The 21,780-nt window shown below is 45.2% G+C and overlaps 1 protein-coding gene across 2 annotated transcripts in view; it reads right to left on the reverse strand.

Annotated features, from left to right (window-relative positions):
• Positions 1–21,780, reverse strand: part of PHF21B (PHD finger protein 21B) — a 460,667-nt gene that overhangs the window by 101,834 nt on the left and 337,053 nt on the right. For both annotated transcript variants that reach the window (XM_069628165.1, XM_069628166.1), the window contains one exon: positions 21,236–21,370. In XM_069628165.1, the coding sequence (XP_069484266.1) occupies positions 21,236–21,370 (135 nt within the window). The remainder of the gene's footprint in view (positions 1–21,235; positions 21,371–21,780) is intronic.

The raw sequence follows: 21,780 nt of genomic DNA on the forward strand, positions 1-21,780 counted from the left end.
TCGCTATATCCACAGAGTAGATAAGTTGCCGGCATGATGTGTGGAGAGCAGGGAATATTGACAATCTATGTAAATGTAAATTAAGAAATAAGTTAGTAATATCCATAAACGAAGCAGAGAGGCGGCAAGCAAGCATTCCATGTGTAATTGTTCCAACTGCTTCTCAATATGTGCAACTCTTAAACACCCAAGTCAGTTCATCCTGTTGAAAGTACATGAGACTTCCTTTGCCCCATTTCACCCCAAGAGCTGATTACACACAGAACTGGGTCTCCCGCACTCCCCCTCCATCAACCAGCCTGCTTTATCCTGCTTGCTTTGGCATCCTAATTATAAGTGACCATTGCTCCCGATTTCTAGGTCAGGGCTTTTCACATTGTTCCTTCTCTTTAGGTTTGCAGGAGATATCAAGTTATGTATTGGGCTTGCAGGAGAGAGCCAGTCATGCATTGGCCTGTCCCCGCTACCTTTTGCCCTGCTCCTGTGAAATCCAGTATATCCGACTGACTATGCAAAGTGATAAAGCTGATCAGTAGTGCCATATTATGTCACATATGTATGAAATGTCCTCAGCAGCCATGCCGCAAGCAACTGTCAATAAAGAAGGGCCGCACACCCTACTGCCACTCTCACGTCTATCTCCGCACAACGAGAGATGTGATTAGAAGAGCCATCAGGGCACAATGAAATTTACCTTACAAGCTGCAAGGAGCTCTGGAGGTTCCGGACCGCTGCCACGTCATCAGGAAACATTGTTTTCAATCTTCCGGTAACGAGGCGTAACGAGGCAAAACTCAATGCTGTGTCTGAGCCTCCACTGCAAGCCACGCCTCTCCGAAGGTGGGGGCTCCTAAAGAGAAGCATTGAGCACTCTGATTCGCTTACATTCGCGTGCATGGGGTGTAACGGGTCGCTGCTTCCGGGTGCCTGCACGCTTGCAGAGGAGGCACCGAGCTGCCCCCACCCTAAGGGTGGGGGCCATCCATCCAGCATAATACGCGCTACGTGATGCTCCACCCCTGCCAGGGTGGGGGCCAACCACTCCAAATCGTGCATGAAAGAGCGCCGCGGGGTGACAGCTGCAAGGGGAACCGAAAAACCTCAAACGATGAGGCTCCTGGTAGCACGTAGAGCACAATCCAATCGTGTTGACCATCTTGAAACGTATCTCCTGTAATACTCACGTAGCCATCACATCACGGCTTGATTCCAAATCACAACAAAAGGGAGGAATCCTTACGGAGAGTGCAGGCAAAAATCTATACTTTCAAACGAAGTCAAGGTTCTAAAAACGTTCTAAACAGCAAAAAATGCTGGCGGCATCTATATTAAACAGTTACTAATGAATAATAAGTGAAAAAAAACAAACAAAAAAAAACAGGTCAGACCTCAATCAGTGTACACAGGCCTCCCCTTCTTTCTTGTCAGATTAGCAGGTTCAGCAGGTTTAGCATCACGAGAAGTACCTTCCATTGGATCAATATCTAAATCAGTTAAAAAAAGCCTCTGCAGTCTTGTAATCATTAAAACCATCAATTACCACCTTCAAAATGGCAGGGAAGACCATGTAGTATTTCAAACCTTTTGCACAAGCTTTAGCCTTAGCCTTATCAAATGCCTTCCTCTTCTCCAGGACATCCTTACTGAAATCCACAAAAATCATGATCTTGTGTCCTTCGCAAGCCAGATCTTTGAGTTCACTGGCTTTCTTCAATATAAGTTCCTTAACTGGGAACCTCAAGAATTTCACAATGATATGTCTTGGTCTTTCACCCAATGTTTGGGACCAAGCGCCCGATGTGCCTTCTCAATTTCCAAGTTTACAGCAGCATCCAGTTTCAGTATCATTGGCAAATTATTACCTCTTTCAGCATTTTCAGGAAAACCAACCACACAGAGATTTTATTTATTGGGCATTTCAACAAGAAATGCTCTGGCAAAGCTCCCTAAGAAAGAACAAGAATATTCTAACTACAGTGAATTACAGTAGTAACCTTGGAAATAGAGCATGGGTAAGGATGGCAATGCAGTCCATTAGCAAACACCCAGGGAGGGGTGTTGGGTGAGGGCACCATTGGATTGTAGGAGAAAGCCCCGGAGAGCTGTCTGTATGTAATAATGGAGAAGGAGGTCCTTTGATCCAGGGTAGTAGCATTCCATTGGAGCTGTGCCATTAGTGAAGAGGGGCAGATGGGGCACAGGGATGGTAGGCTTATTAACCCTGTTGGAAGGCCTCTAGGTAGAGGCGTGGAGGACTATACAGGGGAACAATGTGCCTGGCGTTAGGGTTAACTAAACCATATGGATCAGACAGACAAGTGTTTGGAATTTGGGTAGGGACTGGTTTTACATTGGCACCAGCCGATGGAGTGTGGCTCTTTTATAGGCACAACAACGCCTACCTTGACGAATGCTTACCATGCATGCCTTCATAGTGTAAGAGGATTCAATTCAGCACTACAGCTAAGTTAACGCCTAGTCTAGAATACTGAATGAAAACCCTTATTGATATATCTTTATGTCCAGTTCATGCGTTCTGGATGACTACCCCTATATAACACCCCTCTCTTGGAATCCCCCTGACCCCACTGAGCCAAGAAGTAGTTCTGTTTTGCAAGTTTAAAAGGTTTATTTGACAAATTAAAATATATATATATCACACCTTATAATAAATTAATAATTGAATAGCACACTTAATCTGATATGATAAAGATCAACAACGGAGAATCTGGCACTAGCACACTTCTTATAATCACTAATGAGTTGACATGAAATGGATAAGGTAGCACACTGGTAAATAGGAACAAAAGTATAATGTGGTAGAGGATGCTTTATGTAAGCTCAGGTGGATGCAATATTCAATGAATGCAGTACAGAAAATACTCAATATGATTTCAACCAAACAATGTAATCACTTTTCTCTGGCAATCCCCTCCCCCCCTTGATGCAAGGCAAGGAAATGGAAGGAAAACACACAGTTCTCAGAAATGCAATCAATGTAAATCAGTTCACCCCAGCAAGCTTACACGACAGAAAACAGATCGGAGTTTTGAAAACACAGGCAAAATGCTTTGATATGTGCTAGCAATGGATGAGAAATATGCTGGAAATGCTTTTAATTCCCTTTCAGAGGTTCAGGGTGAGTGGTATCTAGTTAATATTAGTCCAGGCTCACTCTTGCAATGATTCAGGAATGATTAGCAGGTTAAACGAATTTCTGGCAAATGGAAGGCAAGCAGCAGCAGTTTTTACATGTGAAGAAATTTGCAAATCGCGGTAAAATTCGCGAATGCGTGTTCCACGATTGCGGTAAAACTATAGGGGTTAGGAATGCGGTTCTAGGTTCGTAGGAAAGCCACGATTCTAACCTTTCAGATAAAAGTTACTGCAAGTCTCTAGCCCAAACGGTTACAGAGTTATGACCGATTTAATAGAGGTCGTTTTTGGTTTTGCACATTTTAAAAGCTCAAAAAGACAAGTGCAGCTTGCAACTAGAAAATGACAAGTGACAGCTTTACAAATGACAGGTGACAGTTAGGAGGCAGTTCTACTTAGATTAAATAGATTGAATTATATTATTTTAACTAGGAGATTGGTTCTGCACAGTTTTCTAGGTACTCACACTATATTCTTGAGTGAAATGGGCCTCGCCATGGATCTGGTCAGGTTTTAAACTCGCCTCTGGTCTCTGCACTTCACAGTGATCTGGGTCAGCTCTCTCTGGTTCTCTGGTCTGGGTCTCTAGTTCTGGATAGATTGAAGTCTCTAGTTTGGCTCTCTGGAGGTTTGATGGAGGTAAGTATGGATTTTTCCGGCAGAGCTTCCAGCGGCAGATGGAATTGAAGGTCCCTATCTGTCCTGTCTGTCTGCTTTTATGTGTTTAGAATGTGGGTGTGTTCTAGCATCACTGACCCTACCTCTCTCTCAGCTTCTAATTGGTCAAACTTCCATTTATCATTTGATTGGGGAATGAACTGTGAGTCAGAGGGATGTCATTTTATGGCTTGCAGATAGGACACTCCTCTGTCAGATTGCACGCATTCTATATTTGATAATAAAAGACATATTTCACAGTTACACAGTTGCTTGAAATTACATATACATGGTGTGGCTGAATTTAGCCAGGTCTCTGTCCAAATCTGCTGTTTCTAAGAGCTTGCATTCAGAAATGGCACATAATTGACTTTTTAACTGATTTTTCACTTTCTGACATTGACCCAACTTTACATACATGTGTGCAGGGAGTATGGACATTAACTGATGAAGTTTCAGATTTTTAACATGCATACATTTAGAGTAATATCCACTTTTCCGCTAAAACCCCCCTGAACACGCCACCGGGTCGAAAAACCTCTTAAAATGTGGGCAGAAAAATCACAAGAATTATGGTATCATTTATAAAATTTTCACATGTCCGCCCTATGAATGATCCATCTTTTTAAAGTTATGTTCTGGCTCCAAAGGGGTGTGGTTTCCTCTCAGGACAAGGTAGAAATACTGGTTTATCCAGTTCTGCCAAGCCAGCTTGCTCTCACAGGCAGTGCTCCTCCCAGCTTCTGCCAAGAGGAAGCTACATTTTACGACTGCTGTAATAAAACCTTTGCCTGAGTCAGGAGAGGCTCATTGTTCAAGAGGAAGCCATTTATGATCCTCTCAATAAACCCTCTGCCTGGGTGAAGGGAGTTGCATTGTTCACTCTCCTGCAGAGCACAGGTAATTCAATTATCAGATAGATGGCATATCCTTAGTGTGAGCAGCAAAAGGGCAGCTAGGCCTGGGAACACAGCTGTGACTCAAGTTTCACTCCTGATGGGGGTAGTTGCCAGGCAGAATTCAGTTCCTTAAACCAGACTTTCAGCTAACTGTCATGTTTTTTTGTTGCTTTTTAAATTAACTTGCAATTTTACACATGCAGCTAGAATGCTGATTCTAAGTTTAAACTATGACATTTAAACAATTGCAAAGGCATGTGACACCAAACATAGGTCACTCATTTAATCTAAACATTTTCAATTTTAGTGTCTTTAAATCCAGTGCAACTTAAACTGCTGCAATCCACAGCTCAGCCAGTCTTATTATAAACCTTCAAGTCACTTCAGAATATCACTTTACATTGTATCCACCTCTCAGTAAGTCTTTCTTTAGCCTGCTTTGGGTTCATTCAGTTTTACACAAAAAAGTAAAATCTGGTGTGGTTTTAAAATGCCGGCTTTTGGATAGTGGTGAGTACTGGTACTGCACCCATTTTTGAGATTTAAGAAATGAATTCCCCACCATTCTAGGTTGCATTTGGCAATCAGCATTGCCATTCCCAATGGTTTCAGACTACTGTGCGGGTAGTCCAATGGTGGTTTTAAAGCGCTTTGAAGCTAACCGGCGCTACTGTTTTTCCTTTGGCAACCCATTTCCCTCATGGCAACCCGGCCTTTCATTCTCGCACTGGTGGGTGGCAAGTGAGGCAACCATTTCGGTGTGCGCACAAACTGCGCAGCTTTCCTGGATTTCGGCGCACATGTGGGTTTTCCGCCATCTTGAATTTTCTAAGCCCACAGCACCAAATGTTGTGGCATGATAGCTTAAACGTGGGTCAGGACACCCAACAAGCCCCCCCACGCGACTGCACTTTGAATGAGTCGATGGGGAGTCGCGTGCCCAAGGGTTTTGACCCACGCACCGGTCTGTCCGCATAATCTTCTTCCTCTTCTGTAGATGGCATAGTTCAGCATCTTCTTCTCCATCCGGTACTGATCGATCAGTTCTCCTCGCCAGTCCTGATGGGAATATTGGGCGGTCCACTGGGCCCATTGCGTCTTCGTTCCCGGTCTCCGGATCGCCCTCCTTGGCCCGTCTTCAGGTTTTCTTTCTCCTAGGACGACAAAGGAAGAGCGGCAATACCTACTCATAGACGTTTTTCCACCACTGTTGAGATAGTGGGGCAGCATATGCATTTCATCATAACGAAACATTACATTCTTATTTTGAAAAAAAAACACAATATAACTAAGAGACAGTTTCATGCAAATCACAATATTTTAGAGACTAGATGTGGTATGTTTTATGGTTGGAACTGAATTAGTCTGAGACAGTACCCGCTAGGATTCCAGAGGATTCCTCCAGTTGTTGCAGAGCGTGCCTGGGATGGCAACATTTCAACTGGTTTATGTGGACCCACTTGTCTTCCCCCTCTGCCGAACCGCCTTTGGGGATGTGGATTTTGTAGGCCACAGGGGAGATCTTGTCTAGGATTTCAAAGGGTCCCTTCCATGTAGGCAAAAATTTGCGCTGCTTGGCCTGGTTCCTTTGGAAGTTGTATAGATAGACCCGGTCTCCCACCTGATATTCCTTCCTGGAAGTTTTCAGGTCATAATGGGTCTTCATGCTATCAGCTGATCTTTCTAGATTCCGCTGAGCATAAGCAAAAGCATGTTGGAGGTGTTTCCTTAAATTCTCTACATACTCATGAGTAGTGGAGGCATTTATCAGTGTCTGCTCTTGGGTCCTGTAGAGCAAATGCTGAGGAAGCACCATCTTGCGCCCAGTCATCAACTCAAATGGTGACATTTTGGTTGCAGATGAAGGGGTAGATCTGATAGCCATTAGGACCAGAGGTAATCGGATATCCCAACTTGGCCCAGAATCTGCCACAAACTTCTTTAATATGCTCACAATTGTCCGGTTATATCTCTCTACTGCCCCAGAAGAAGCTGGTCTATAAGCAATATGCAGCTTTCTCTTGACCCCCAATATCTCCCACATCTTTGTCATTACTTCACTGGTGAAGTGGCTACCTCTGTCTGACTCAATCCTTTGAGGTAGACCAAAACGGGAAAAGATGTGGTTAATCATCAAGGCAGCTGCAGTTTCTGCCTTGCAATTTGGGGCTGGGAGACATTCCACCCACTTGGTAAACAAGCATGTCACAGTCAACATGTACTTATTCCCCCTAGCCGAGCGAATCACAGGGCCTACAAAGTCGATTTGTAAATCTGACCATGGCAGTGTCATCCCCCTCTTTTGGAGAGGCGCACGGTGCGTGAGGGATGATGGCTGAAATTGTGCACACACAAGACACCCCTTCAAGTATTGGTCGAGGTCCTGCCCCATGTGTGGCCAGTATGCAACCTCTCTTAAGATTTCCAATGTTGTGTGAAACCCCCTATGACCGGCGGTGGCCGCATCATGGGCGTGACTTAACATCAGGCTTCGGAATGAGGTAGGAACCACCCACTGATCGTGGCCAGCTTTGGATTTCCTTACCAGCAAACCGCCTTGGATCCGGAACATTTTTGGACATTTCATCAACACTCTTAGGTCCTCTTTCCCAATGTAATCGGTATCCGTCAGGGGAAAGTTCTCAGGGTCCTCAAGGTGCTGGTAAAATTTACCAATAATTGGATCCCCCTTCTGAGCAGTAATCAAATCATCATCAGGGGTCTCCTTACTCCATTGTGCAATTGAAAGGTCGTTGTGAGCATTTGTCTGGGACCTAGTGATAGCAGTGACCTGGATTTCCCCCAACAGGGACTCAATCTCAATTAGATCCCCTTGGATGGCCCCGGTTTTGGCCAGCTGATCAGCTAAGTCATTTCCAGTTTTGTCTGGTCCCTCTACTTTGGAATGACCCTTGATCTTTTTCCAGTAGATGGTCATCCCATTCGATGTGACCAGATCATCAATGTTTTGGATCAACTTCCCATGTTTCAAGGGTTTGTTGTTAGCACATAACATGCCTCTGGTTTTCCAATTAACCAGGTGCTCCACGAACCCGTTCCGTACATAATCCGAATCTGTGATTATGACCAGTTCGTGGAGTTGATGCTGGACAGCAGTGAGGATGGCCTGATGCACAGCCATCAATTCTGCCACCTGACTACTTCGGGGACCAATTTTGTATCCAGCGGAGGGTTCTGGGAACTCATTCACCCATGCATTCCCTACGCCGGCCACCAGTTCTTTCTCCCCGTTGTTGTCAACATGGTAAGAGCATCCGTCCACATAGACAGTGGGCATTCCCTCACACTTGTCCTCTTCAAAGACTTTGTGTGGGGAATTAAGGTATGCCTCCGTGTTGTCCTTTATTTTTAGACTCTCGTCCTCGAGACAGTTTTCTCTGGCACAATCATGCAAGTCAGCCAGACCTTGCGCGAGGGGACTCTTCTTGTTTTGGCCATATCGGACCTCCACAGGAAAGCCTTGCATTGACAGAATCCAGGAAGTAATTCGGGAATTACTCAAATTTCCGGCCCGGATTCTGTCACTTTGGAGATATTGCAGAGGCTGGTGTGGAGTCTCCACTATGATGTGCTCCCCCTGGATAAACGGGCGGTAATTCTTCAATGCCCACACCGTTGCCAGGAGTGCCTTCTCACAATCGTTGAATTTTTCCTCCACAGAGGATAAAGTTTTGCTCGCATAGGAGATTACTTTATTGACCTTGTCATGCTTTTGGTATAATACGGCCGTCAAGCACGTATCAGAGAACCCCGTCTCCAGGAAGAACTCCTTGTTTCTGACAGGGTAAGCTAGGCAAGGCGCTTGTGAGAGGCTTCTTTTGAGTTGTCTTACTGCCTCGGCTTGTTCTGGACCCCATTCCCACTTGACCCCCCCCTTCAGGAGATGAATCAGGGGTCTGGTGATCTCTGCGTAGCCCTCAATGAACTTTCTGCTGTAATTAGTCAGTCCAAGGAGGCTCCTTAGTTCCCGCAGAGTTGTGGGGTCTTTCAGTTTCTGAAGTGCTTCCACTTTCTTTTCCTGGGGACAGAGGCCCTGAGGAGTAATCTCATGCCCCAAGAAATTAACACGGGTTCTACACCACTGTGCTTTCTGAAAGGAAAGTTTTGGTCCGGCGGCCCTCAACTGTGTCAGAACATAACGGATCTCCGCTATGTGTTCCTCCACAGATGAACTTTTGATGAGGACATCATCTACATAAGCCAGGTTACCCCTCGCACCCAGGTCGGGCATGGCCTTATGTAGGAAAATGTTGAATTCATTGCCGGAGTTGAGGTATCCGAAGGGAGTCCGGGTCCATGTGTACTGCTGGCCCCCAAAGGTGAAAGCCAGTTTGTATTGGTCCTCCCTACTGACAGGCACGGTCCAGTACCCATTGGTCAGGTCTATTGCAGTGAATACCTGTGACCCCTGGATCTGGGCCAGCCCTTGGTCAATGTAGGGCAGAGGCCATCGGGAAGTATGGACCCGTTTGTTGAGCTCCCTAAGGTCGGCGCAGAGTCTCCACTGGCCGTTTGGCTTCAATATTCCCAGCACCGGATTATTGAAGGTGCTGTGGACGGGACGGATTATTCCCCGGGACTCAAGGTTCTTAATTATTTCAGTAAGGGACTCCATTGATGCGAGAGGCAAGCGATATTGCTTCACAAACACAGGAGTCATGCCAGGGTCCGTGGGGATTGTTGTTGTGTGGATGTCAGTGCGACCACAGTCATATGAGTCTACCGCAAAGAGATCTTGGAAATCCAAGAAAACTTGTTTCAACTTTTGCTTTTGTTCCAGAGTCACACAGGCATCGGCTAGGTTGACTCTCTCTTCCACCATCTGCCTGAAGCCTGGAAAGACTTCTGGTTTGGCTATCTCCGCGGCCTCCTCCAGCTGGGTGGAGAAGTCCCTGGTCAGAGTGCTGATTTGGACCGGAGGCTTCAGGTGGGCAAGGCAGCCTTCATGAACCTGGAAAATCACCTCATCCCTCCTGAATTCACAAGTCACATCTTCCTTACCATAAGGGCAGGAAGTGTACACCAGGAAGTTCCCCCCATGCCGGGTAAAAATCCTGTCTGGTGTTGTATTGTCCTCACTGTCACTGTCAAAACAGTCCTTGGGGATTAAGCCTAACAGTTCATTTCTAAGATCAATGGAGAAATGTCGGTCATCAACCGCCATTCCAATAATGGTGCCTGCGGCTAGAGTAATACTCTTTAAGTCGCTGTTATCCACCTCTATTAGAATGGTGTCATGTTCTATGTTGACTAATGGTGTTGGGTTTACCCCTAACCCTTGCTGTTGGAGAGAAGCATTTAGATGTATGTAAGCATCAGGGTTTTTCAATTCTTGTCCTCTTTTAACTTTCACTTCCATGGAGAATTGTCGGGTCCTTTCTGGGATGGTGACTTCCTCTTTAACCTGAATTTCAACTGCATAAGGTAGCAATTGAGCTGACCTAAATGCTTTTTCTGGATCATCAAAGCCCATGGGATTATCCGCTAATCGGGACCAAGCTTTGAAGTTTATTAGGTCCAAACTAATGGCAAAGCGATTAAGAATGTCACTGCCTAAGTAAAAGGCGGCAGTGACGTCTCGCACGACCCAACAATTATGGACTATGCTCTTGTTGCCAATGGAGATTTTGAGCATACACCTGCTTGGCAGGAGATGTTTTGAATTAGGCGCTTCCAGGTCCATTTCCCATTTGTCAATCAGTTTGAATGTGGGAATGGCTGGATCTTTTGGGAGTTGGCGAAACATGGCTTCGCTGATGAAGCTCTTACCGTTGTTCACACACACTCGAGCGAGAACAGAGTCCTTCCCATCATTTAACTGAACAGGGATGAACAACTGCTCTCCAATTTGCTGAATATCAGCCAGGCTCTGAGCTGATTTCACATCTTTCTGGACTATAGGAGTGGGAGTTTCTGATTGTGGATTAGTATAGAATTTCAGAGTGTTTCCTTCCAGCGTGGAATACCACTTTAGACTGGAAGGAAGGTTCATTTTCAGAAATAGAGAGGACCCCCCATCACCAGTCTGTTGTCCTACTGCTATTACTGTCACGTCAGGAATTTGGTTATTCTGGAAGTGAAATTCTACTTGGTCAGATTTTTGTTCAACCATGTGGCAGGTGCCGTTTAAACTAACATGGTTGACACTCTGTTTTAATTTTATTGGTCGGCTAGTCTGGGTCCAGAGGACCTTGTTTACACAATCTATTAGGGGTGACAACCTTCTCAGGAGGTCATTCCCTAGTAAACAAGGGGTGCCCTCTGGGGTCACAACTATGACCGGGTGTTTCAACTTATGTCGCCCAATTTTAATGTCCAAATCTGCCGTCCCCTCGACGGGAATTTCCTTCCCGTCAAAGTTCTGCAGTTGTCCAGGAAGAGAGGTGAGAGGAATTTGGTAATTCTCTCCCCTTCCTGCATTCAGTTCATCAAAGGCCCTTCTGGACAGAAGGGTAGCTTGAGATCCAGTGTCCACCAGTGCCGAGATTGTACCCTGCCCCTGTACTTGTACCGGGGCATAATATCTTCCCTCCTTCTCCTCAAGGGGGCACAGATAATGTACATTTTTGGACAACTGGTGGGCTATCTTTCTGGTTTTGGACATTGCTAGCGAAGAGATTTGGGCAGAATTCTGTGGAGAGCCTTGGGAATCTGAAAGAAAAAGTTGGCAACTGGAGATCAGAGCCATTGTGGGTTCCCCTGGCTCCGGTTCTGGGCCGCCCCCCCCCCTTTTTGGAGGCAGTCACCAGGATGGGTTTGAATCAGGGGATTTTCTTGCGGTTGGTTCTGGGATGAGATGGTGGGCGGCGGTAGCTCAGTCTCCACATCTCCCCAGTCTGGATTTGCATCCCTAGGGACCCATTTTTCTTTGGGAGGAGTTCCCCCCTCTCTGAAGGAGAAGATCCTTTTCCCAGGATCCTCTGAGGATCCCTCTCCCTCAAATTGGAAGATCTGTACCTCCTCCTCAAACTGAGTCTGTTTGGGTCTTTTGTTTCTCCTACCCCCCCTCTGCTCCTTAGGAGGCAGACTTTCAGGGGCAAGAGATTTTGTTTCCGGTTCCTGGGTTTCCAGGGGCTGTTTACAAGTGAGGAAGGAAGCTTCCTCCAAGGCTTTACACCCCCCTTCCCTTTGTGCCTCCTCCCTGGGAACCGGTGAGTTATCGGGGTGCTGCCCCCGTCATTGTTCTGGAGCACCAGGTCCAGAGTTGGGTGCGTTCTGCGCCGGCACGCCCATCTGAGGGTTCTGCTGAGCCCTCAGTATGTGACCCAGATCCCGCGCCATGTTTTGAACCTGGCGCTCTAACTGGGAAACCCGCTCAGGCTGATACGGGGCCCTGTTTTCTCCCCTGGGCTGATCCCGGGAAGGGTAGCTGTCCCTCCTCTGGTAATACCCCGGGTTGGGAAGATTTGGGTACCCCTCCACCCTTGGCCTCCCCTCTCCCGGATTCAGTGGTCTGGTCTCAGGGAATTGGGGAAAGAAGGATGGATGGTTTTGGGGCTGAAAGTCGGGTGGATATCTGGGGAAAAAGTTCTGCCCAGGGTTTGGTAAATTTCTGCCCTCCTGTGGGAAGTTTGAAGGGAAGTTCCCTGGGTTAGGTGCTTGGCTGGATCCCCTCCCTTGGGCTGGAGGAGTCCACACATAACCCAGGATGGGTCGATTTCCCTTGTAACGGGGACTTACATAATCAGGAGAGCGAGGGACCCCATTTGTGGGGCTGCCTCCTTGGCTCCCTGTCTGTGACTGACCCGAGGACCTCCTGGGCCTAGCATTATTAGGTGCAGGTAGGTTTTTAGGCCCCCCCATCTCAAAATCCAAAACGGGGGTGACCTTTACCTCTGCCACCTTGGCAGCAGCAGGGGTGCTGTTGGCTTTGGGGTTTTTCTGGGCATTACTTTTGCTATCTATCGGTTTCTGCACCTCATAGATCCGGGTAGCCTGTTCAATGACCCAGTCTAAAGATCTTTTCTCGTGAAAATCCCTCACGAGCTGGGTCATGATATATTTGGGCAAGGCATGGAAAAACGTATTTATAAATTCTCTGCTATCCGTGCGCACCCTTCTTGTGGTCTGTGCAAAAGCACGCTTTAACTCCTGCACAAATTCTTGTGGGGCCTGATCCTCCCCACATTGCAAATTATAGGCTGCCTTGCGAGCCTCTTGAGGATTTCTGTGAACAGAAAAATGTTTCAAGATGGCCGCCTTATAGGTGGACCATCTTAAATGATTTTGGTCCTCCAGCCCCGCAAAGAAACTGGAGTATTCCGGGGAGAAGGTCCACTTTACATATTGAATACAGCTTTGGCTGTCCTTCAAATGGAAAGTCTCCATCATTTGTTCAAACAACTCTAAGTGCTCCCAAACAGAATACTTAGCGTTCTTATGGTAAGGCGTGATGACGCTCCTGATCGCCTTAATCTGCTTTAAGGGGTCCTTCAGCAAGGCCCTTTTTGCCTTATTGGCCTTTTTGGTTCGGGTAACCCTTGTCCATTCGTCCTCGGACTCAGAGGCACTGCTCCCAGAGGTTCCCGTCTGTTCTTCCAGGTTTTCCCGGATTCTGCGAGCCTGGGAATGGCTGGCAGACTGTGGGGACCTGGTCTCCTGTGTCCTGCGCAGTTCAGAGGAGTCTTCAGATTCCTCCTTGCTGCCAGGATTTGATGGGTACCCCCTCCACTGACCTAACTGGGCAGAGGTTTTCAGGATGCCCTTAATGGGCCTACTCTCCTGGGGTTCCCCATCGAACTGTACTGTACTTGGGTGCCCATACCCGGATGCCCACCCCTCCATTCCTGAGTGGTACTGGCCTATGAGCCCCATACTCTTAGCTGGATAGTAATCTGCCATCCCTGCAGCCCTGTGCTCATGTGCGCCAGGGGACATGGGGGTGGTAGAGTCCAGGGACTGGGGGAGATGAAGGCCCCTGGTGTTAGGGCTCCTGCGGTTATGGTCAGGAGTCTCTCTTTCCCAGCGGACCTCATCTCTATCCGCCCCTGCTCCCTGTTGCAATGCAAGAGCCTGCATTTGTGCTTTCAGTTCCTCTGTTAAGGCCTTACTCGACTCTATCAGTTTCTCCTGCATCGCTACCTGTTGCTGGAGCCTCTCATTGTGCTGGCAGAGAGCCTCATTTTCCCTCTGTGCTTCCTGGTTGGTCCTGGAGAACTGGGCCAGTCTTTGCTGCAGGAGGGTTACCTCCTGAGCTGTGTCCCTATTGGCCTGCTCCTTTCTTGCTAGAGCATCCTCCACCCTCCTGGTGTGCTCTAACAAGTTCTGGTGTTCTTTTTGGAGGTCACCCAGTCCCTGGTGGGCCAGGTGATTTTTAAATGGCAGACTTCCTGGCCTAAGGCGTCTCGTTCCTGACTAAGAGCCGGCATTTGTGCCGTCAGGTCGTCCCTCTGCCTTTGAAAGGCACCAGCTTTCTGGCGTTCTTCATCAAACTCTGCCTGGGTATCCAGGTCTTTCAAGATCAGCTTGTTGCTCTCTACCTTCACTCTATCTAGATGACTTTGCAGGGTGGCTACCTGCTCCGTGCATGCCCTGTTAAAGTCTAATTGTTGCTCCAGCTTTTTCTGGCTCTGCAGTAAGGAGTCCAAACTGTCTTGGTGCTCCTTCTGCAGGGCCAGAAATCTAGTATCCTGTTCTACCTTTTCCTGTTGCAGCACATCCATATCCTTCTTTATTTTAATGATGTGCTGCCTACTATCATCTTCTGACTCCTGGCTCCTCTGCAGCCTCTGCTCAGAAGAGACCAGGTCAGATTGGGCCTTCTCTAACACCATCTGTTGCCTATTTGCCAGATTTTGGCTTTCAGCACATCTATCCTGCATGTCTCCCATATATAGGTACAGGTATGCTGCTATCCTGGCAATCTTATTGTGTTCCTCTTTGGCTTTAGGAGCCATATATAGTTCACTCAGGGCCACATGTAATGGATCCTGATCTCTCCATAAGTCCGACCCTGTTTCAGTGACCTGTTGCGTGATGGCCTGCAACCAGACTGTTTGGTCCTGGTGAGTCCACTCACCTCTCACAAATAACTTATGTAAGAAGTGCTCTCTGGCTATTTTCATGTCTACTAAGGTCGTCATTCTAGAGATTGGTCTCTGTCCTGACTTACAGAAGTTAGTATTTTATTTTTGCAGAACAGAACTTTTCTTGGAGTGTCCCTTTTGAGGAATGCTTCACAGCGTAATGCAGCGTGGTGATCCGACCGGATGTATGTATCCCGTCAGTTAGCACACTGTATTAAGCTGCACAAGTGGTAAATCTAACCCAACGTCTCGGCTCGAGCCCCCAATTTGTAAGAGGATTCAATTCAGCACTACAGCTAAGTTAACGCCTAGTCTAGAATACTGAATGAAAACCCTTATTGATATATCTTTATGTCCAGTTCATGCGTTCTGGATGACTACCCCTATATAACACCCCTCTCTTGGAATCCCCCTGACCCCACTGAGCCAAGAAGTAGTTCTGTTTTGCAAGTTTAAAAGGTTTATTTGACAAATTAAAATATATATATATCACACCTTATAATAAATTAATAATTGAATAGCACACTTAATCTGATATGATAAAGATCAACAACGGAGAATCTGGCACTAGCACACTTCTTATAATCACTAATGAGTTGACATGAAATGGATAAGGTAGCACACTGGTAAATAGGAACAAAAGTATAATGTGGTAGAGGATGCTTTATGTAAGCTCAGGTGGATGCAATATTCAATGAATGCAGTACAGAAAATACTCAATATGATTTCAACCAAACAATGTAATCACTTTTCTCTGGCAATCCCCTCCCCCCCTTGATGCAAGGCAAGGAAATGGAAGGAAAACACACAGTTCTCAGAAATGCAATCAATGTAAATCAGTTCACCCCAGCAAGCTTACACGACAGAAAACAGATAGGAGTTTTGAAAACACAGGCAAAATGCTTTGATATGTGCTAGCAATGGATGAGAAATATGCTGGAAATGCTTTTAATTCCCTTTCAGAGGTTCAGGGTGAGTGGTATCTAGTTAATATTAGTCCAGGCTCACTCTTGCAATGATTCAGGAATGATTAGCAGGTTAAACGAATTTCTGGCAAATGGAAGGCAAGCAGCAGCAGTTTTTACATGTGAAGAAATTTGCAAATCGCGGTAAAATTCGCGAATGCGTGTTCCACGATTGCGGTAAAACTATAGGGGTTAGGAATGCGGTTCTAGGTTCGTAGGAAAGCCACGATTCTAACCTTTCAGATAAAAGTTACTGCAAGTCTCTAGCCCAAACGGTTACAGAGTTATGACCGATTTAATAGAGGTCGTTTTTGGTTTTGCACATTTTAAAAGCTCAAAAAGACAAGTGCAGCTTGCAACTAGAAAATGACAAGTGACAGCTTTACAAATGACAGGTGACAGTTAGGAGGCAGTTCTACTTAGATTAAATAGATTGAATTATATTATTTTAACTAGGAGATTGGTTCTGCACAGTTTTCTAGGTACTCACACTATATTCTTGAGTGAAATGGGCCTCGCCATGGATCTGGTCAGGTTTTAAACTTGCCTCTGGTCTCTGCACTTCACAGTGATCTGGGTCAGCTCTCTCTGGTTCTCTGGTCTGGGTCTCTAGTTCTGGATAGATTGAAGTCTCTAGTTTGGCTCTCTGGAGGTTTGATGGAGGTAAGTATGGATTTTTCCGGCAGAGCTTCCAGCGGCAGATGGAATTGAAGGTCCCTATCTGTCCTGTCTGTCTGCTTTTATGTGTTTAGAATGTGGGTGTGTTCTAGCATCACTGACCCTACCTCTCTCTCAGCTTCTAATTGGTCAAACTTCCATTTATCATTTGATTGGGGAATGAACTGTGAGTCAGAGGGATGTCATTTTATGGCTTGCAGATAGGACACTCCTCTGTCAGATTGCACGCATTCTATATTTGATAATAAAAGACATATTTCACAGTTACACAGTTGCTTGAAATTACATATACATGGTGTGGCTGAATTTAGCCAGGTCTCTGTCCAAATCTGCTGTTTCTAAGAGCTTGCATTCAGAAATGGCACATAATTGACTTTTTAACTGATTTTTCACTTTCTGACATTGACCCAACTTTACATACATGTGTGCAGGGAGTATGGACATTAACTGATGAAGTTTCAGATTTTTAACATGCATACATTTAGAGTAATATCCACTTTTCCGCTAAAACCCCCCTGAACACGCCACCGGGTCGAAAAACCTCTTAAAATGTGGGCAGAAAAATCACAAGAATTATGGTATCATTTATAAAATTTTCACATGTCCGCTCTATGAATGATCCATCTTTTTAAAGTTATGTTCTGGCTCCAAAGGGGTGTGGTTTCCTCTCAGGACAAGGTAGAAATACTGGTTTATCCAGTTCTGCCAAGCCAGCTTGCTCTCACAGGCAGTGCTCCTCCCAGCTTCTGCCAAGAGGAAGCTACATTTTACGACTGCTGTAATAAAACCTTTGCCTGAGTCAGGAGAGGCTCATTGTTCAAGAGGAAGCCATTTATGATCCTCTCAATAAACCCTCTGCCTGGGTGAAGGGAGTTGCATTGTTCACTCTCCTGCAGAGCACAGGTAATTCAATTATCAGATAGATGGCATATCCTTAGTGTGAGCAGCAAAAGGGCAGCTAGGCCTGGGAACACAGCTGTGACTCAAGTTTCACTCCTGATGGGGGTAGTTGCCAGGCAGAATTCAGTTCCTTAAACCAGACTTTCAGCTAACTGTCATGTTTTTTTGTTGCTTTTTAAATTAACTTGCAATTTTACACATGCAGCTAGAATGCTGATTCTAAGTTTAAACTATGACATTTAAACAATTGCAAAGGCATGTGACACCAAACATAGGTCACTCATTTAATCTAAACATTTTCAATTTTAGTGTCTTTAAATCCAGTGCAACTTAAACTGCTGCAATCCACAGCTCAGCCAGTCTTATTATAAACCTTCAAGTCACTTCAGAATATCACTTTACATTGTATCCACCTCTCAGTAAGTCTTTCTTTAGCCTGCTTTGGGTTCATTCAGTTTTACACAAAAAAGTAAAATCTGGTGTGGTTTTAAAATGCCGGCTTTTGGATAGTGGTGAGTACTGGTACTGCACCCATTTTTGAGATTTAAGAAATGAATTCCCCACCATTCTAGGTTGCATTTGGCAATCAGCATTGCCATTCCCAATGGTTTCAGACTACTGTGCGGGTAGTCCAATGGTGGTTTTAAAGCGCTTTGAAGCTAACCGGCGCTACTGTTTTTCCTTTGGCAACCCATTTCCCTCATGGCAACCCGGCCTTTCATTCTCGCACTGGTGGGTGGCAAGTGAGGCAACCATTTCGGTGTGCGCACAAACTGCGCAGCTTTCCTGGATTTCGGCGCACATGTGGGTTTTCCGCCATCTTGAATTTTCTAAGCCCACAGCACCAAATGTTGTGGCATGATAGCTTAAACGTGGGTCAGGACACCCAACAAGAGCTTCATAGTAGCTAGTGGGTGTAATACAAAATTGTAATGGCGTTTGTCCACCTATTTGTTGTAGTGGCCCAGCACCTTTATAGACAAGATTGAAGCCATATGGTAAATATAATCTGACCCATTTTGGCCTGACAACTTCACCATCCTCTTTTTAATTCTACATTTCTTCCAGGTTCTGGAAGAAAGTTTGCTTTCAATCCATGGTACTTTTCCTGCTGGTCTGTGGTCCTGATACTCCTTTAGACCATAATCCCTCTGCAGCAGCAGCACCTTAAACAAGGTTTTCACCCTGACTGGGGAGATTGCTCCCTCTCATCCCAAAAAAGCTACTTGCAGCATACAAAAAAGAAAACCTCACTGGAACGAGTCCTTTGACACTCCTACAATCTGCTAAACGCGCCTACTTCTCCGCTTGAGGGTGTACAAAAGGCAGATCGGGAACACAAAGAAAGCTTCTTTTACCACTGGATCTGCAATGGCACAAATGCTCAAAGAATTTTGAAAGGCATATCTGAACTGTTAGCACCAGCCACCTGAATTCCTTAGTCCCCCCTATGGTCAAAACCCTCAGCTTTCATCAAAAACATTTCTAACTTCAGCCATGACCTTGCTCTCACGGTTCCATGTGATAATATCGCCGCAAAAATATTGCCATACAAAAGTTTCGCCATATTTTTGCGGCGATATTACCCCATGGAACCTGCGGGGGACACCCCCGCAACCCCCATATTTTTAAAAGGGAGCAGGGGACACCCCCGCAATCCCCCCCATCTATTTACCCCATAAATTATCCCCACCAAAAATATCACCTATGGCCGTTCCCGACGACCATATGTACAGCAGTATTTTTGGTGGCGATAATATTACCTGATACTAGTCCAGCTACTTCCCAGAGACTCTTACATCCTCCAGCAGCTCAAGTCTACTTTTAGGATAAAAACCTTTTTAATAGCAATCAGACCGGCTAAGTCTACCGTACGTGCTTTTTCAATGCTCGTCAATGAGAGTGGAATCATGTCTTCAATCTTTTCCACCTGTCTGCAGTGTTCAACACCATCAACCACCCCATCTCTTATTCTATGTGTTAAATTGCAGGGCTTACCATTTAGATTTCAGCCAGAATTAAGATGATTGCTATTACCACTTGTGAATCAAGCCACAAACCCCATTCTGCACCATACATCGGTTCTCTCCCCCTTTCTTCGACCCACTTTTTTTTGCTCTCTTTCTACTTTCATGCCATCGTGGGTGGGGAATGAAAAAGCAAGGGTGAAAAAAATGAGCAACAAGATATAACAGAGCAGCAGTTCCTTGAAGCTCACTTTGTCCACGGAAAGGACTGATAGTTGGATCCAGGAGGGTATCGTACCAAAATACCAAACGTAAAAATCGAGGACGAAAATGGCGAATGGAAAAGCCTGCATTTTGCTGTATATATATGTGGGAGGAGAGGGGGGTAAGGGTATTAACAAATTTGGGTGGGCTGCGAGGCCCCCCGCATACATATGCAGCGAAATGCATTATAAGAAAAACAAATTCACAGTTTTCGTCTTCAGAATATTTTGAGGTGATCACATAGATCCTCCAGGAGCATACGCCAAGGAGATCCTGCTAGGTGCACCCACACTACAACACTATTCAATAATGCTGCTTTGCATTATCATTCGGTCCTATTAACGAAAGACAGAATGACCCATAGGTAGGAGTGCAAGGGGACGAGACATAGAAGTAAAGTTCCCAGCTTTAGCTTTATTCCACTTGGTCAACCTTGGAATACCATCCATGCCAACCCTTTCAGCCAAAAACCTTACACTCAGCACTGTCCTTCCATTAGGTCCCCCGCTCAATTCTCTAGTCTTTTTTTTTTAGGACTGCTCTCTGAACCCTTGAACGTGTCCTCCAGGACCTCATATGCCCTCCGAGTAATAAACCGCCTGCCATCTCAATAGACTAGAAGACAGAAACAGCATCTACAGGGCACTGGCATCTTTCCTTCTTTGCAGGCGCCAAGAGTGCAGAAAGAACATTGCAAACTCTTCTTAATCAAACACAGTTCATTGCACTGGCTTATTCTATCCTTCATAGACTGGACTGCCAATCACCAAATGTAAGCTAATGCACCTTTGCCTTGCATACCCAGATAAACTAAACCCCTTAAAATGGTGTTCCATAGAAACAGTTAACAATTGGTATACTGCTGAGCTGACAAATACTGCAAGAAGTATGACTGCTTAAAGAGCAATGACTAAAATGAAAGGCATTTGAACTCCAAAATGCCTTAACCATTCAAAAAGGAATACAAGGCTACTATCATCAAGTCCAAGCAAGTGAGGCTCACAGAGCAATTAGACTGAATGCTTCACCCAGAATGAGATTCTCAAATCCAAGTAAATTTAAAAAACTAACCACTACCCCTTTGACTTCAGTGAAGTGCAATACAAAGATGGACTACTAGAAACATTTAATATACAGTTATTTTCTATTTTATTTGCAGTAAATGGCAAATAAAACGCTTTCACTGTGCTTGGCTGGCCTTTGGGTGGCAGCGTTGCACCAAATATGAAGTGTTCTTATGGTGACATGCACCATTTTACAGAAAGAACTGGTAAACATTGTGTCACCCATCACCATGGGGCAAGTGCATTTCTTTTAGGTAGAGTATGTAAACTAAGGACCTCTCAATGTAGGTCTAGTGGGATTTGTAGGAATTTGCAAGGCCCGTCTTGTATGCTTTGTCATGGCCATGAAGGCATGTCCTAAATCCTATGGTGCATGACCACATCTAGGTTATGGTATAAGTAATATCAATGTATGATATTTTGAGAAAATGCAAATAATGAAGTTGTGAGCGTGCTTTATGAGAACACAACATATATTAACTTTGATTACTCACTTCTGTGTGATATGGCAAGCAGTGCAGAGTTGATAGAATTTCAGATACCTTTAAATGCATTTTAATGCTCCCCCTTTCTCCTTGCAAATCCTGAAATTTGAACATCATGCACCAAATGTATTTTCTTTGTACATTAGTTTGTTACCTCTGGATTTTCTTCCCTTTTCTTTTTGGTAACTGTGTTTCCATGATATGTCTCTTCAGACTGCCTCCCATGTTCCTTCTTGATTTCTGAATTGTTTTCTGGCTGTGTCTGAAGTTGAGGTTGAATAATAATTACCTTTTAAAATGGAAAAAAGGGTTTGAATCAATGGAGTGAACTGAACAACGGTAGGTCTCATTCAATCTGTTTAAGTATATAAGCACACCTTGACAGCGTGAAAATACATTAAAGTAAAAAGAGGGAGCATGTGCAGAAAGGTGTTATTTGAGAGTGTGTAGGTCATGAAAAGTGCCAAAATTCCATTAGCATAAACGTGAATAACTCAGCACTTCTGTTGTCTCTAGAAAGGTTTGGGAACCTTCAACAGAGATCTGGAAAGACAATATAATTAAAACATGAAAAATCGCCTTAATGGTGATTGAGGTTCTCTTAGTCCTTGCTCTCCCTCCTTCACAACTGGTTGTGATCGCCTGCATCCACAGGCGGGTCAGAAAATAGCTGGCTTCAAGAATGTTATTAAAGTTATT

Source organism: Ambystoma mexicanum, chromosome 12 (genome assembly GCF_040938575.1).
Source record: "Ambystoma mexicanum isolate Mex_15411 chromosome 12, UKY_AmexF1_1, whole genome shotgun sequence".
In the NCBI taxonomy this organism is placed as follows: Eukaryota; Metazoa; Chordata; class Amphibia; order Caudata; family Ambystomatidae; genus Ambystoma; species Ambystoma mexicanum.